This window comes from Acanthochromis polyacanthus, chromosome 20 (genome assembly GCF_021347895.1).
Source record: "Acanthochromis polyacanthus isolate Apoly-LR-REF ecotype Palm Island chromosome 20, KAUST_Apoly_ChrSc, whole genome shotgun sequence".
NCBI classification, from domain to species: Eukaryota; Metazoa; Chordata; class Actinopteri; family Pomacentridae; genus Acanthochromis; species Acanthochromis polyacanthus.
The window spans coordinates 12531119-12550204 of NC_067132.1; the positions used below are offsets into that span (position 1 = coordinate 12531119).

The window sequence follows — 19086 nt, forward strand, 5'->3', positions numbered from 1 at the left end:
ATGAATCATTGCTCACTGGTGTGTATACTGAGAGATCAGGGATCCTAGGTCCTTCATTGAGTGCACATCCTTTTTGTTTGGAGCACAAGTTTCCTGTGTTTAAAATAACTTAGTATCTGAATACACACTTTTAAGTATTGTAGATTAGATGTAATACCTGGACATGTTTACTGTTTAATGCTGTAGGAGGCAGTCACTCAGACTACAGGTAGTTGTATGTTGGCAAGCAGAAAGCATTATTGGGGTTTGACCAACAAGGTGCCACCATGACAAAGTCCTCTGTGACGTCTCATGACCTCTGACCAGGGCTAATTTTCTTGAGACCAACTTGTAATAACTCAAACAAGTCTACATCCCTTTGACATGCGTATTAGAGACACTTTTTTCCTATATCATGTGTCTGTTGTCCAGTTTGCATCACTTATGTCCTACCACAAATTGTGCTCTACTTTTATGACACCTACATGAGAGCGGATGTAAACAAAGGATCAGGCTGAAGTTTATGCTGATACCAGTGTGGTTGGTTTGGTTAGTGTCTGTCAATAATTAACTGAAGTTCATACAACCCTTTTGAACTTCAAGTAATGAACTTTATTTCTAAACACAAAAATCTGCCATTTAAAAATGCAAAGCTTTGCAGTGTAGGTCTTGACTAATAGATGATTAATTCACAGTCCCACACAACTTGTGGCTTACTAAGAAAAGAGAGGGGCGAGCTCATGCTGAAAAATTCGGAGGAGGTGGCTGCCTTCCAGGAAACACCCAGGGAACAAATGGCGCCTTCATCTACAACATTGTGTACATTTTCAAATGGCAGGGAAAGGAAGATAACAGCTGACTTTCTCAAAATGAAATTTTTGTGAAAATGTTCACAGGTATTTAAGAGAAAAAGGCAAAATTATCCATCTTTAAAGCTTAAAATTATAGGTGAGAGGGAGGGGAGGAAACATACTCTATGAGGTCCTCCAGGTGGTTGTAGATGTCCTCATCTTCAACACTCTCTTCTGTAGGAAAAGGCCTGTAAAAGCAAACAGAGAGGAGTCTGTTTTTGACCTAAAATCTCATATTGTTTTCATGTGGTTCTCCTTTACATTGCGCTACATTTAATGACATATATGTTTGCATATAACAACATCACAAGACATAATCACATCATTTTATACCTTCAAAAATATATATAGTTGCACTGTTTTGCATTACATCATTTCACTTTGGCTTACCTGATTCCAGTTTGTTGCGCGATCACTGTGTGGGAGAGTTTAGATAGTGTATCCATAACCTGGAAAAGAAAGACAGATGTCATTTAGAAATATTCTTTATATTATTTTATATGCAAAAGCCTGACAAGGAATAGTGTGACCCACATGGAAGATTTTTTTCGGGTGTTGGTGTTGCATTTCCAAGAAGAGACACATGAGGGCAGCATTTTCAAAGCCTTCTCTCATGTTTGTGTGAAAAAACAGACATTGGATGTTATGGGCGCTAATGAAGGTGCACACTGCAACTTTAATCAAATGTTGGTATGTGCATATATATATATTTATAACACTACATTAATTGGATCTGCTTTAACGTCCCCATATATTGGAATGAATTTAAAATAGTAACACACAGTTTAGTGCAATATGATGAGAGGGAGCAGACAAATGAACAAGGCTCCTCCACAGTAAAATGACTCATTTGACACACAGTCAACAGTTAGCAGCACAGTAACAGCAAGACAGCGTCACATGACCTGATCAGTAATTGATCATGCTGTGAAGTGAACTGCGTGTCCTCGTGGGCTGACATGATTGCTATTAGTATGACATGTAATTTCACGCTTCTGTGCTCAGTCCTGCCAGTGCCCTTGACTTCCTCTATGTGTGTGTGTGTGTGAGTGTGTGACCTGCTTGACTAATCACTGCCGAACTCACCTGGTGAATACAGCTGTATTATCAAAGCTCAAAGCTGTGTTCATTCATGTTTCGCGCAAACCTCTTGTCGTGTTTGCAAGCTCACACTCGCACATCACAGATGAAACGTAGATACATTTGCCCCGGAGCAAAAGCTCTCAAAGATCAATATTGATCGCACAACTGGCCCTTTCCCCTTCCCCCTCCAGTAAACAGACAGTGGCACCACAAAGGACAGAGAGCCACAGAAACATGAGCAACAAACTAAAACTGCATCTGTCAGTGTATCAGTATTTCTACCCAGAAGGATCTCTAATCAGACTCGTGTTGATCAGCTGCAACCAAACTGCATCCCGTCCATCACACCAGACGTGGATGACACTGAGTGACAGTTCAAGCTTCATAAATCTGTCAGATCCTGCATGTGGCAAGGCGTTTAATCATCACAAACACGAGGCGCTTCGGAGGCAGCAGTACGTTAATGACACAGTGACACACAAATAAGAGCCGAGTTCATTAGTTGTAGCTGGTGATCAAAGGGAAATGTTAGTCGTGAGCAGCTGAACAGTGGGAGGATGCAGCGAGTTTGTGACTGCGCTCGGCTCTGCAGCAGTGGGTGTTAACACATCATGCGAGGAGGTGTAAAAGTGCTTCAAACGTACACTTGTATACATTTAAATCAACGTAGCAATTAAGAAGTAAGGATTAAACAGGTTACTGTACTATCTATAATCGCAAATAAAGCACTCATCATATTTTGTTCCTTTTTTTCCACTTGATTAACATGTAGACAAATAAATGGTGCTGTTTTCGCCTCTGAGTAATGTCTGCAGGTGTTCTTTAGAGCAACACAAGCCCAACAAATGAGCTATGACAGCCTGTTTGTAGCCTGAGAGACAAAATCCAGGGGAAAAAAAGAGAGTCACGCACTTTTTTCTTTTTTTCCTGTTTCTTAAGCTTACAACATTGAGCGCATTGACATATTTGAAGGCGACACTGACACATATTTATCAGACGCTCTCTCATCTGTGGTGGGTGGACACGAGAAGAAGCATGTTAGTAAAATCAACCCAAAATAATTAAAGCGAGGGCGACAAAAATGAGGCTTTTGAATTGTTCTCCCGTTTCCTGTGAAATAAGCCCATGAAATAAGTGTTCCAGCGCAAGTGGAATTTATTTTTTAGCTTTAACTGGAACAAGAAAATCAATCCCGCTCATTTGCATGTACTCTTTAAATCGACTCCATTATCGAAGGAAATACAGTGCTGTTCAGAATGGTTGATTCCAGGATGCTAAGTGCAGCATGGAGCTTTTTTTCTGCAAGCCAAATTAGAGAAAACACCCAAATCTGGCACATACTGTACAGAACTTATTTAGAGCTGTCAAACTATCATCCAAAACATACTGAAGCCCTGAAGGAGGTGCCTGGAGGTTAGACAACCTGTGCTATCACTGAGCCCTTCAGCAAGCAAAGAAGGACGGGAAAAACAGATTCAGACTTCAGGCAAGATTCTGCAACTATTTACGATGTGTGTATAGCATCCCTTTGTGCTTCATTAATGCAGTAATTATATAATGGTTTTGCAACATGTAAACGTTGTGTTAAAAATCTACTCAAACACACAGCATGTACTCATGAGCACATGTTGTTAAAAAACGGGACTGCAGATCTACGTCAGGAAAATCTTCCTCCTTCCACTTATTAATCCTCACAGAGTTATCAAGCAGAGCCGTTGGTGCACTCTCTCCAGTAATGAATGAAGGGCATGACATCCGGAGGCCAGTTGGCAGGTACAACATGTCCAAAAACTGAGGATCCACTGCGTGTTGAACAGAGCTTTGGAAGCTTTCCAGTTGTAGCTGGCAGGCGAAATTTAAGGGGACGAATCGTGAAATGTTGTGCTTTCTGGCTTCACTGAGCACATGAGTCACATGCATTCGGACACAAAACTGACCATCTGCATGCAGCCAGGAAGACTGTTTAAAGACATCCATCAGCAGTCATACCTCTAATAATAGAAACATCAAGAAAATGACCACAAAGGAAATGAGAGGTTTATAATTCCAAGACGCATATAGACAATTTTTAGTGTCGAATTTCATTAGTCAGCAAGGCAAAAATACACATGATTACTACGTTTGTATTGCTACGAGTTAAAAAAGATCACAATGCAGAAACAGCAATAAGCAGACATGAGCTAAGAAAACAACTCGGAGATCACGCAGTAGATTGTGTGAACATAAATCAGAGGTCAAAGGCTGAGTAGCAGTCATGTACTGTACTGCAGATGATGGAGGATGACTGGCCCTTTGATGGAGGCTAATAAACCTGCTCTGTCTGACCACGGTGGCACCGCCCGATCAAGTGATTCACACCAGACCAATTAAAGCAGGATGAGGGATGTGTCTGCACAGAAGAAAGGCAGACGAGTGCACAGCATGTGGGAGTGGGTGGCTGCATGTATACGTGCGTGTTTGGAAGCGCTCATATATACATGATGTTCATATTAAAACATTCAAACCTAAAATTGCAGCTATTCAGCTTCTCAGCTTCATAATTTTATACTTGACGAGTGGAAACAGCTGTAACACTGTAATTACACTTTACTGAACTCTGACGCTTACTCATAATTAAAACTGTAATTAATCATTATCACATGACGATTCCACTGATTGGATGTTAAAGCGAGGCTGCAGAAAAAATCAATAGCAGCCCCATGTATCTGTCTCTGACAAGACACAAAACCAATTTTCGATATTTGCTTATCCTCATTTTGCTCATTTCTGCAGATATATTCTTTAGTGATGCATTTCGAATGTGTAACGTGTCAACATTTCTGCTGGTTTCACACACAAGCCGGCGTGCTGTCCCAGTTTTCAGCTCTCTGCTTTTGCTCCTCCTTTCTGTGGCTGCTTTTATTTTCTTTCCCCCTTTTTTTTCCTTCTAAATTACTGATTACCAGCTAAAAATAGAGATCTGTTAGGTAATCCACTGGAACACATACAGTTGGTCATATTATATGTTTTGCATAAAGACTTTGCTTAAGAAACCGAGACAAATATTTCTTTACAGTTTGCAATTGAGGTCATTTAAAAGAGTTTGAAATCAGTGCTAGACAGTAGTCAGACTGACAGAGAATCTTAAATTAAAAGCATGACTGCCAGTCAGCTTTGACTGATCTTCCATTTTCAAGCTGCAACCAAAAGTCGCCCCAAAAAGACTATTTTGTTGCCAGGTCACACTGCACGTCAGCGTTCAGTTGTGCCATTTTAAACATAAAAACTGTTTTACAATACATTTTTTTGACACACATGTCCTCCATCTTCTGTCTTATTTTTTTGGTTAAATTAACAAATTTATCATGAACCTCCTTAATTTGGAAAATTGGACCACCTTCTATCATGGCTGCCATTTAGATAACTGTGAACCATTATACTCAGTTTTGAACCTTCCTCAGCAAAAAAAAAAAACAAAAATAAAAAAACAAATCACTATTCAGCCAGAACCATCATTTTTGTTTTGTAACCTGCAATTCAGAAGCTCAGCAACAGCAAAAATCATTGTTTGACCAACAGTTTCCTTTTATTGTGCAGTTTCCAAATGTATTATCAATCAACGCTATGTTTCCTGAGAGTCTAGATATGAGAGGTTACACATAATAAAATTCACAGCCTCTAAATCATCTCAATAAACTAGGTGGCTGTTTTAGAAACTACAAACACACACAGATGCTGCCTTTTGCGTTTCACAAGTGTATTTGTCAGTGTATTGCTGCGTCTCTCAAACATTTTGTCCAAAATGCTTTCACATTAAAGTGCCAGCAACTATGTAAATGTGCCTGACCAGGGATCAGCTGTTTGACAGACACTGCCTTCAGGGTTTTCTCACCACACATATGATCGAAACCCGGAGGGAAACACTCGAGGGGCTGATCTGACCACACCGAACCAGCAGGCGCAAAAACACCTTCAGAAGACATCAGTATCAGCTGCATCCCTCTCTGACTGCTTTATACCTACATCGCCGTCTTGAAGTGTCTCACGCTTATCATCCAGTGTGTGGAAGTGCTTTTGTTTTCTGCACAAAGACCTAACGCTGTCTGTAAGAGGATGACTTTGGTGATGTAAACACTCAAGGATGATCTGAATGTGCTGAAGTGAAGAAACCAAACGCTCCAAATTGGCTTTTCCTTTAAAAAAAATACAGTTCTGCTGAAGTTCTAAAAGAAACCACATATAAGTCTACAAAAAAAAATTTAAAGTTTTTCTTTGGCTCGTCTGTAAATGTCTTTTTGCATCACAAATGTATATCAATCAGCATGTTCTCTTTTTTAAAGTGTTCACAAACCTTTTAATGCCCCTGCCTCTGTGTTTGCAGGCCGTACTTTATAAAACATTAATGAAAAGCAGGAAGCTTTCAGTAAGCCAGTTTGTATTTCCAGGGTGAAAACCAGAAGGCTCTTCCATCCCATATTTTTCCCATCAGACTTTTTGCTGTTGTTACAGTTGGGAGATGAAGGACATGTGAATATTTAACAGCCTCCACTGAAATACTGAAAGAATTTACATAAAAATACACAAGAGAGGGCGTAAGTACAATGCATGTTAGTTGATGATGTGTGGGGGTGTGATGCAGAGGGAGGGAGGGATGTAGTACATGTGTTACTGGGACTAACTGATTTCAGTTTGTTTTCAGTGTTGTGTGTATGCCACTGCACGTGAGATCCATTTTCGTGCACGCCGTCGTATGTGAGATTGATTATTGTTTTTTCACCGCATATACATACACGAACATGCGAGCACGACTGTCAAACAGACGCAGCCGGTGCATTAAATCCAATCCACATACAGAGGAGCCAATAAAAATGTAATTGGCTCAGAGAGACAGACTAGCTAATGTTTGACAATCAGTGCCACGGCTCATTACGACCCATAATACATAATTAGTGTGTTTGGATACACGTATAGCTGATTGGAATGCAGCACACGTTGGTCGTTTCTCCTCTGTCTTTATTGCCTGCATCATTTAGTCCACCACTCTCCTCATCAAACCCTGCTTTGCATTCACTCTACAGTCATGAAGAAGACACCTTGCTAGAAAATGCACTAAGTCAGCCAAATCTATAAATACTTCCACACGGCACTACTTGATGTTCTCGAACAAGCAAGTGAGAACAACAGGACTGTTCACATGTACATACTGGGAGTGCACATACATATTAAGATTATGATCTGGATGTCCTGAATAAGTAAAAACATGTTAAAGCAACGTGGCAGAATGAACAGATCAACTAAAGCACATCTAGAGATGCTCTGACCCGTCAAGTGGAAATGCAGCGTGTGTAGCCTAAAATCCAAGCTGCAGGTTGAAAGATCATCTAATTCTGCATGTTCCTGCTATCTAAAGCTGCAAAAAAATTAGTACTCTGCCAAGTAACGCGGCGGAGTTATGTGACGATATGTACGTTTGTCTGTCTATTTGCAACATTACTCAAAAACGAACCAACGGATTTGGATGAAATTTTCAGGGAAGGTCAGAAATGGCACAAGGACCAAGTGATTAGATTTTGGCAGTGATGCAAAGGCAAATTTATTTAAATAGCGCATTTCAACAACGAGGCGATTCAAAGTGCTTTACAAAGACATTAAAACAGAAGATGACAATAATTATTAAAAGAAAAACAAAAGAAAATATTTAGCGGCTTACAGTCTGGATCCATGGATTTGTTAAAGATTTCTGTATCATTGTGAGATAGCAGCACGGTGTCACTGTAACTATGAGTGAACAAGTTAACACTACGTCAGGTGCCTGCTGACTTTCGCATGAGTGTGATCCTACTACAAATGGACCACTGCGGTCTAATCAGGACTTATCGGTGGGAAATGATACAAGGAACAATTGATTAAGTTATGGGGGTGTTTCCGAGTCCCATCAATTCCACTACATATTTAAGTCACACGATTCGGTATTCATACACATACACGTGCAGAACACACACCTGTGCTCAACGCAAGGTCATTTCTTTATTAAAGACTACATCCGTTGGAAATGATGCAACGACTGAGCAGCTTTGGTGGAGTACTGAGTGCTTTTCTTGTTTAGAATTAAGTAACACTTTCTTAGACTGGGATGGACCATGCTTGTTGCCAAGCCTGCCAGACTTCACTTGGATGAAGTCACAAAGCAGGATGAATTGTGATAACTAGTCAATTGGTATGTGAAAAGGAAAAGAGAACAGAACAATTTCAGATTTCAGAAGGTACTAGAAATATTTTTAAAAATATATAGTAACCAACAAAGTATGTAAAAATTTGGAACTACTGGAGTTGAACAACTCTAAATTGTTCGTAGGTGTGAATGTAAGTATGATTGTTTGTCTTTGTGTGTAGCCCTGTGATAGACTGGTGTCCTGTCCAGAGTGTCCCCTGCATTTACCCCAAGTAACCAGATCCTGAAAAAAGAACAAAAATCTTGGACTTTTTGACAGAGCTGGGTTGAACTGCAGGTTGTGTATACACAGAGCTGATAGAAGACTAGTTTGGAGACAGAAATCGAAAAATGTGCCTCAAAAAATATCTATAACATGTAGAGCTACCATGTTTTTCTGGTGACGCTGACAAAAACGTTGGACTTGTCAATTATCAATAATCAAAGAAATGCAACTGTTTCTTTTATTACAATTTATAGCATCATAGCTTTGTTGCATTCCACCAAATCTATTTTTGTGGATTTTTTTTAAAGTTTCCAACTTACCATATTTGTGCTTTTTCCATAGAGGTGCAAGAGTTTATTCTGCAGTGAAAAATAGTTGGCAGTGAGTCAAAATTGTGAGGGGAGCAAAAAATACCCTGAATGTACTTGAGGTTCAGAGGGTTAAAACATGCGATGGAGAATTACCATATGAGACACCATCAGAAGCGTGACTGTCACACACGGAGGACGGCATGAATTTGTAAAAGCACTGACAGTTTAAACTCAGGGTCAGACCCTCTCAGAATGTACAAATGTGAGGCTGTGAAATAACAAGACCAGACTCATGTTCACTGAGCCACAGCGTGCATGTTTGAACCACGTTGTATACGATGTTCAATAGGCAGCATAAACAACCCCTGCAAGTTTGAAACTCCTTAAATGAAATATAATCAAATTAAAATATACTTCAGACATTTTTAAAATGCAGCATTTGCAATTCCCTCACTCCAATGATTCAACTTGTGAATTTCTATCAGATGTTCAGACCCAGACACCACTAACTCATATGAAATCTGATGTTAATGTAAACTGTGATTTTGTGCTTAGTCTGTCGTACAATTAGATGATTAGATGCAAAATTCTTCTAGAGCAAGTCTCGCCACTGGACAGCCATCTTGGTAACACTATCGCTCAGACTTTCAAGTGTAACAACTCTAATGTAAATAGTTGTATCAACTGTGTGTCAAGAATCAAATCTCATACTTTTTTTTAAATTTTTTCGCTTTAAATTTAGCGAGTTGGCCACAGTTTCTGTGATTGTGTCAGCAAAACAACACAACTCCCTGGATGTTCCCTGGTTTGGTTCTTACAAAGCAGACAATTTGACATTATGGAATTCTCCCATAGGTTTCTATTTTGGATTCTTGAAGTGGTGAGTCTCCCTTACATCGTCTCTGTTAGATGCTTCTAGTCTGACATCTGTCTGACAACATCCTAAAATTTTGTTTTATGTGTCAGGGATGAATGCAGCTACGAGGACTTTGTGTTCATGATCAATGCTGACTCATATTGAACAAGAAAAGCACTCAGAGAGCGCAGTACTCCGCCAAGGCTGCTCAGTCATTGTACTATTTCCGACGGAGGAAATTTTTAATAAAAAATGACCTTGCACTGAGCACAGGTGCATGTTATGTATGTTTACGTCATGTATACATGGGTACTGAATCACCTGACTTCAATATGTAGCGGGCAGCGAGAACTGATTTGGAAACATCACCACAATTGAATCAGTTGGTCCCTGCAGGCTATCCGACGGATAAGTCCCAATAAGTCCATAGCGGTGGATTTGTAGTAGGATCACAATCGTGATCATCAACAGGCAGCTGGCATAGTGTTCACTTGTTGTCATGATTACAGTGACGCTGTGCCGCTATCTTGCAGTGATACAGAAATCTTTAACAAATCTGTGGATCCAGACTATAAGCCACATCACTGTCAAAATGTAATCACTTGGTCCTTGTGTAATTTCTGACCTTCCCTGAAAATTTCATCCAAATCAGTCAGTCCATTTTTGAGTAATGTTTCAAACAGACAAACAAATGTACATCCATGGTCACATAACTCCACTGTGTTCCTTGGCGGGGTAATTAATAAGGTATGACATTGAATGTATAACAAACTGTCTACTGATAACTGAATTGAACAACACAAAATAACCAAAATAAGATCAATCCATCCATTAGCTACACACCACTTTACCCTCATCAGGGTCGTGAGGGCTGGAGTCCATCCCAGCTGACTTAGGGTGAAGACAGGAGACACCCTGGACTGGTCACCAGTCTGTCACAGGGCTACTTATACAGACAAACAATCACACTCACATTCACACCTACAAACAATTTAGAATAATCACGAACCTCATTATTAATTATCAATAATCTCAGCATTACAACATGCAAACTCCATGCAGAAAGATCCCAGGCCGGGGACACAAACCAAGGACCTTCTAGCTGGAAGGCAGCATTGCTAACCACCACTGTGCAGCCCCCAAAATAAGATGTGATTTAAAAGTGTTTTCAATCATTGATCGATGGTTAAACACTTCATGATCAAGCTACTGAGGGTTTTAACAACTGCTGTTCTAGCACAGAAACAGAAGCTGAAGACACTCCCAGCCTCCTCTAACCCACACTCCTACTCCATCTCTTGATCTTAAGCTGATTATAGTTCAGTTTATGAGCTACTCTAGAAGAAAAAAGAAAAAATAGGCTTTGAGTATTACCCATATCTCTCTCCAGCCTCATGACTCCATCTCAACAGCGTTAGGTCAAAACTAAGGTCATCCTCACTGTCCAGGTAAATCACATCAAACACAGCCGCTCACAACACAGACACACATTCACGCTTGTATTCACACCCTTCCAAGCAAAACCCCTCACTCCTACACTGCCCGTGTGTTTTGTTCACATTAGTAGGGGAGCATATTACCCATGAGATGGCACATTTGCATGGTTTTCACACACGGACAGGCGCACAAACGCACAACAAGCATACTGATGTTCCCAGGCACACATCCCGGCTGCCAAATCCTCACTTTGCTGACAGGTGATTCAACTCCAGCTGAATTTCACACTGTCTGAATCAGCAGGCTGCTCACAGCTGACCAGCAACACACAGTCAGTCAACGCAAAACACACACACACACACTGTGCAGACGAGAAAATCTCATAAACAAATGTGACATAAATACAGTAGTGTGAGATTTAACAACTGTGGATGTTTTCTTTATTGCTTAGTCTATTATTGTTCTCAATTTAAAAAAACACCCTACCTAAGGCAAATAACCATACAGTCATTTTCACATTAAAAATGTATTTTGCTGCCATAGATCATATGATTGTGATATTACATGAATAAATAATAAAAGTCAAATTCATTCTCATTAAAAAATGGCCCCAAAATTAAGCATTTTTAACAAATTACTTGGGATGTTGGTAAAGTTGGTAAATCTTGAGTGATATTAAGCTGACATTTCTAGGTTTTTAACTTTTTTGGCACTTTGATTATCCTCAATATTTTACAATTTTCTGATTTTATCGACCAAATGATCAATAAAGAAGCTAAAAGGCAGATTAAGCAATAATAAAAATTAGGGATGGGAATTTCGACTAATTTCCGAACCGACTAGTCGCTAATTTTATTGGGGACGAGTCGGTTCGGAAAACTTGCAATTTAACCCTTTAAGCGCCAAAGTCGCAATATTGCGACAAGCAACATTGCTGAACATAACAAGCCATAGCTTCAAATATACTGCCTCGTGTGCCTCATGTACTGTACACCAGGAGATGGCAGACATCTGGAACTTCAATCTGAGCATCAGTTGTGGGCGTGTTTTCATTCAAAGTTTTGGAGTTTACAGAGTTTGAAAACCGAGGAGACAAGACTCGCCGTCGGAGCGTATCAGAGCACAAGACGGCACATTTTAGAGTGAGAAAACTCACCATACCGAGAGGTCTGCTCAACGCGGACAAAGTACTTTGTCAAGTAATGGCTTACTCATATTCTGAAGAGGAATATTCACCCTCGGATGAAGATGTTCAGTCGTCCACTGAGACAGAAAGTGCCGCTGCGTCTGTGCGTAACGGAAGCGGGTCGGTGTGCCATGACAGTCCACGAGCAGCACATACTGGAGCCGCTTTGCTTCGGGGTGGCAGGAAGGGACGTGGTGGGTGTAGCTGGAGTGGTCAAAACACCGCTAATGATGAGGGGGATAGCGGGGGTTGAAAAAAGAGACAAGCATATGCTACTGGCAGGATCAACCAGGTAGCCCAGATGGGACGAGAATGCGGCGCACGCCCGAGCGTAGAGCTGCGTGGCGGCGCCCGGTCGGGGACAAGGTGCATGATGCTTAATGCAGCGTTTAACCGACTAGTAAAATACGTTTAATAAATGAGTAGGCAGTTAAACAATTAAACGACTAGTCCCGCACATCCCTAATAAAAATATGTGTTAGCTGCAATTAAAAGAAAATCTTTTATATATGCTTCAAAGTCCATGCACCTCTGTAGCAGTCCAAGGACTCCAGGGTTGCTGTTGGGGTTGTGATGATATCATCAGGGTTGTTTTCTCAGCCGAGCCAAAGAAAACATTAACAGCAGTGTTTTCAGAGGCTGAATAGTATGCTTTGTGCCAAATAGTCTGATCTTAATAAAATCAGTGGAGTCTCCCTTTCAGTAAATCAAATTTAGATGACTTTCAACCTTTTTTCTTTAAGAAGGTTACTGCACTGCAAGTGAAGCAGACGCTTTCAGGAAGAGAGTATATATATGGCAGATAATGGCACTTTGAATCCAATTTTCATTTTTTTTCCCCATTTAATTCAATCCATATTCAGGTTTTTTGGAAAATAATATCAAATGCTTGGATGTTCCAAAAAGTATAATGAAGGTGTTCTTTGGCAGGGGAAAACAAATCCAAGGCACTCATCTGACAAAGAGTCGACAAGTTTTATTGAGATGACTAAAGAAAAAAAAACGAAAGAACATAATATTTTTGCTTTAGAGCTGAGTTACAACCCAGCACAAACATACTGGTTCCTTGACGAAGACCGTTTGTTTGTTCAAATATGTACAAGAATTTCATCATGAAATAGCCATCCAAAGAAGCCTGTTTTTTTGTTTTTTTTTTAAGTTTTTGCCAGAGGACTACCTTGGATCTTTTCCTTTAATGAAAACTGCTCACATATTGAAAAGCAGCTGTTTGAAACTTCAAAACACATCGCGAGGCTGCAGAACCCATCTGTGGATGTGGCTTTTAAAAGAATCTCAGCATCCTAAAATCATCGCAGACTAATATTTGAGACTGTACACTCGAAGATTAATTTTTTCAAAGAGAATCCCCCACTCAAAGATAGCGCAACACATCACAGAGCTCCGTGCTATTGTGTTCATGGCTGCTATTATCATTGACTCCACTGTGGCAGTCACGCTAAAGACATAACCTCATCTCTCCGCCCACTCCTAAACTAATCTACAACACAATCGCCATTGTTTCATCACGCTGACATGACGATCTCATTCCCTCGCCACTGAAATACTATCTCGCAGTTAACTGAGGATGAAATGAAGCAAACAGAGGAAAGCAGCGTCCCCGAGGAGCCCTTCACTTGAAAATATGAACTCTGTTTATAAGAGTCCTTGAAACAAGCGCTGCAGAGAAGTTACCAGGACGCTGTTTAAAAACTGCACATTTCAGATCCTTGAAGGCTCATTTGGGGGAGCCAAGACTTAAAAGAGTCGGCAGAACTGTAACAAAGTGTAAGAGCAACTTTGAGTGGGTCGTCTGTGCTGTAAACGATGTCCCAAGGCAGTCAGTGAAAATCCATATGGACATTCCTCTGAATTTTTTTTCCCCATTTGGAGCCTTTGATCCTGCTGTGTCAGTTATTGAGCCCTTCGCTTGAGCTTTAGTCAGCTCTGTCTCACCCGACGGGACCCTGTGACCCAGAAGAGGAGACAACAAATGCTGAAGTCTGTCGATGGGATGTATCTCTCCACAGCTTAGCATCAGAAAATGAAAATAGTGAAGCTATGGCTAAATTACTTACTAAGCAAGCTTTGATGTCTCTTTGTGACAGTGGTTTTCCCCACTCACACTTCAACTGATGTTTGTTAGAGCATATATAGTCTCATATTCTGTTGAAAAACTGTAACATATGTTTGTTTCTTGTGCACCAACTGCAAAAACAGATGATGACAGGTAAGGATTTCCTGATTCAATCTCAAAGATTGGAATTGGGACTGATCAAGGCATTTTTTAAGTCATCGATATCAACACAAATCTAAGCCTGGCCCTTTGTTTATGTCCGCTGTCACAAGGCTGGCAGGACAGGATGGATGCAAATTGTGAATACCTGTCTAAATCAATAATCAGCTAGCTGAATCAGTAAGGTAATCTGAATGTGTAACAGACACATGATACGGATTGGAAAAGCAACTCTGTTATACATATCACTAGATTATAAAGATGCTGTCGTAGTCAATCTCAGCTTGTCCTAAAGACGTGAGGTCTGGCTGGACATCATTAAACGTCACAGGAATCTTTGTCATGGTGCCCGTTGCTAGCTAAACCCCTACAATGCTTTGTGCTTACCAATGCCGCCCATCATCCAAGTGACTGCCTCCTTAGGTCACTACAGTCTTAAACCGTAAGAGGCTCCACCTGGTGGCACAACCAGGTACTACAGCTAATCTACAATACATTTTCTGACATGCATGTAGAAAATAGTGCTGCACGGTCGCTTGGTGGTTACTACTTTTGCCTTGCAGCAAGAAGATCCCTGTTTGCGTCGCGATCCTCTGCATGGAATTTGCATGTTCTCCCTGTGCATGTGTGGGTTTCTTCTGGGTTCTCCAGCTTCCTCCCACAGTTCAACAACATGTTAAGGTTAATTGGTGACTAATTTAATTGTCCATAAGTGTGAATGCAAGTGTGATTGTTTGTCTGTATATGTAACCTTGTGATAGACTGGTGACCTGTCCAGGTGTCCCCTGCCTTCACCCTAAGTCAGCTGGGATAGACTCCAGCCCCCCTGTGACCCTAATGAGGACTAAGCGGTGTATAGACAATGGATGTAGAGAATAACTGTCTGTTTGAGCTTGTGGAACCCCAGCACACCCTGTTGACACTACATTTCAGGGAGCACCCTACAAGACATCTTCGACAAAATTCGTGCCCACCTATGTAACATTTACAAATAGCTTAGGTTAAAAAATTCCTTTCATGTTCATAATGTGGGGCAGCAAACAGCTGTTTGACTGAACATTCTATAGTAGTAGTTCAGTCAGTGATCCAGCTATCAAAAAAGAAAAGATTTTACCATTTATCAAGCATGAATATGTTGGGGTTTGGACTGGAGTCTGTCACTGAGGATAAATTCTCCATGGCCTTAACATTATGGCAGCAAGATCCTGTAAATCTTGTCCTGTATTTGGATAAGCTCCCTTTAAAATTACAACATCTAAGCAGTTAAATGAATGTTTTTTCCCCAGTAGTACTCGCTAAAGCAATCTCAATTCCAACCTCAAAGCTCTCCTATTGCAGTCACCTAATCAGGAGCTGAATTACACTTGGGACACCAGGTGAATGTAGTTAAACTATTGGAAGGTGAGAAAAGCCAGTAGATCTGTGATGCTGCAGAGAGTGAACAGAGTGTAGCACTCAAAGGGGAAATTGCTTCTAGTTCAAAGAAGAAACACAGCACTGGCGGATTTTTATATACATTAAGGGACAAAGAAAAATCTCTCGACCAATCAGACTAGTGCCTCACCATTTACGAGCTCCAGCAAATCAGATATAGTGGTTTTCTGGCCAACAGAAGACACATCTTTTGCGATGCTTTTTCCTGATTTATAACCATACTGGGTGTAGGTAAACAAAGGCTGAGGCAGGGTTATCCATCTTGTTGCACCTTGCAGTGCTATTCATCGTGGTAGTTTACATGTCAGGTGTTTTATCACCTCCTTCGTCGATGCTGGATTACAGTGTTGACCAGAGTCATAACAGGCAAATCCTGTCTGAGATGGTGTCATAAATCCAAACCTCCAAGGAACAAGGTAAACATAATGACATCCCGAATATTGGCTCAAGACAGTAAAAGCCTGGAAGGGAAATGAATTCCCAAATCTCAAGGCAGTAAATCCGTTCTAGCAGTCTAGTATATTGTTTCTAGATTCAACACCAGCATGTCATCGTCATTGGCTTTTATTGGTCATTTTATTATCTGGTGTCATATACCCAGGATGAAACAGGTAGGATTAATAAATACAAAGCTGCTCATCTAATCAGTCTAGATGAAACAGTAGAGCTGCAACAGAGAAGAGCTTCCACTCAAAGATGTTCTTCTGCTTGAGTTAAATTCTGATGTAAGTTATGGTAATATAGGAGATCTTCTTGATGAACATAACATGAGACATCAAATCAAGTGATGAAATCCCAAACTGGCTCTGAAATGGCAGCAAAAAAGCCAAAATAACCAAATGCATTCAGTTCCCCTGCAATGCATCAAATATGCTCCCACTTCTGGATGTGTGCTGCTAAAGCTTTGGCTACAGATAGTCAGCTTGTCATATCTATATGGCGTAAGTGGGTTAGCATCATTTAGCATACCCTGAGGAGTTCCCATTATAATCATGAGCACTTAAAGACGCACTGTTTCAATCTCGCTGAGCAGATTCCACACATGAGTCACGCAGCTGTTCGCAATCTTGGAATGCTATTTTACTTGTGCTTGAATAACTGAATGCCACAAGGTAAACTATCACACTTATCTACCCATTAGAGACGCTTAACGTAACTTCAGACAAAACAAGTGCATTTACAGATGCTGCTACCCAAAAAAACACCCCAACCTTCCAAATTTAAGGTCAAATTTACAGGATTTCTGTTGCTTGTATGAACCCCAAACATTTCACTCCAAAAGATCTTCTTTAATACTCTACTACTAGTATCTAGGGAGGTAGAAGATAAGAGTGTGGACAGTGGTGGAAGAGCCAGTAACGTAAAAAATACTCCATTAAAAGTAAAGATCTTGCATGAAAATCTTCTGTAATCCTATGTATGGAGGGAGTAAAAATAGCTGAAATGTTGAGGTAAAAGTAATGGCTTAGTTCTTAAGACTGATACCATATAAAGGACATCATTAGATATTATTAGCGAAGCATCAGTGTGTCAGCAGCATGTTTCTGTAGTAACTGCAAGTCAAGATCATTTAAACTATTTAATAGACGGTTTTATATTCAGGGACAGCAGAAAATCTGATTAATGAGAGATGGTTGAAGAAAAACAAAGCTCTGAAACACAAATCTGTTTTCAGATTTTTAGTCTTTTTCTATAATATTAGATGAAATATTGGATGATTTAAATATCTGTAAAAATTAAATAATGTGAGGCATTTAGAGGGAAAAAAATAATAATATGGCTTTTAAAAAAATAATATGTTAGCAACTCATCTGAAACAAGACCGAGACTACACAAGAAGTTGAAAACGTTAAAAGATATCGGTTTATTCCATTTTCAAGCTTGTTTTGTCATGCACTGTGTAAAATCTTTATCTTAAGAGTAATTAGTAACTAAAGCAAGAAAGTTAAATATTTCACTCTGAAATACAAAGGAGTAGAAGTAATAAACTGAACAAAAACAAACGCAGCATATAGTAACTTTATATGAAATCTATAGCTTCTTTTAAATATAAGGGAATAAGCACCTCTGTAACACAATGGATGTCATGAAACAACCAAATATGCACTATATTGGAATTCATAATGGACAGAAGGAGAGTGTGGTCTGCAGAAACCATAAGTCAGTGAATCTACCATTCACATCACCTAATGCCTCTGATTTGTGACAGAGTAAATGAGACTGTCCATGCTGCTCTGCTGAATGCTGTCCTACTCCTGTTGAAGAGCTGAGCCAACTTGGAAGAGAATTTGGGAGACAGGATCACATCCATCCAGAGCTGTCGGAAACAATTTCTCAGACGTCAACTGTCCTGCCACAAACATAACCATAAAAATGGAAAAGTCATTTGTAACTTCTTGTCTAAGTGAGAGAAGAAAACCATTTGCAAACTACATTTTTGCTACTTTCCACTGCTGAGTGTGGATGAGTGTGGACCGCATCCAGTCACTCACTTTGAAGTTTTAGCAGCAATTTCTGTTATTTTAAATAAAATTCCCTCATTTTCTTAAAGAATGATAATTACTCTGCAAAAAGAGCTATGTGATGATCGGCGTACGTTTGTCACATAACTCCACAATAAATGACACAAGGACCACCTGATTAGATTTTGGCAGTATGGTATATAGTCTGGATCCATGGATTTGTTAAAGATTTCTATATTATTGTAAGATAGCAGCACAGCCTCACTGTAACTATGGCAACAAGTGAATGCTATGGCAGCTGCCTGCTGCCTGATTGTGATCCTACTAAAAATCGGCCGCTTATCGGGACTGTTGAAAATGATACAAGGAACAATTTATTCATTTGTGGGGGTGTTTCTGAGTCCCATCAATTCCCAACACCCGCTACATATTTAGGTCACACGATTCGGTATCCGTACATAACGCACACATGCATAACACACGCCTGTGCTCAGCGCAAGGTCATTTTTTAATAAAGATTTCATTTGTCGGAAATGATACAACGACTGAGGAGCCTTGGCGGAGTACTGCGCTCTCTGAGTGCTTTTCTTGCTAATTTAAAACTTTCCATAAAAGATGAGCATGAACATGAACATACCTGTGTAGCAGCAAAGAACAGTGCTTTTAACTGGTTCACATGCCACACTGAATGAAGAGATTATTATTGATTATCAGCTCCCTGTGGATGTCATAATACGATATCCCTGTGGATATCATAATGGATAATACACATTACCTTCAATTATAGATTGTGTCTTAAGAGGGACATCAGGAGTCATTTCATAAAGCTTTCTGCTCT

The 19086-nt window shown here is 40.1% G+C and overlaps 1 protein-coding gene across 1 annotated transcript in view; it reads right to left on the bottom strand.

Annotated features, from left to right (window-relative positions):
- Positions 1-19086, bottom strand: part of LOC110970356 (guanine nucleotide exchange factor VAV3) — a 111336-nt gene that overhangs the window by 54871 nt on the left and 37379 nt on the right. The window contains 2 exon segments of the mRNA XM_022220626.2: positions 953-1018; positions 1221-1279. Of these exon segments, the coding sequence (XP_022076318.2) occupies positions 953-1018; positions 1221-1279 (125 nt within the window).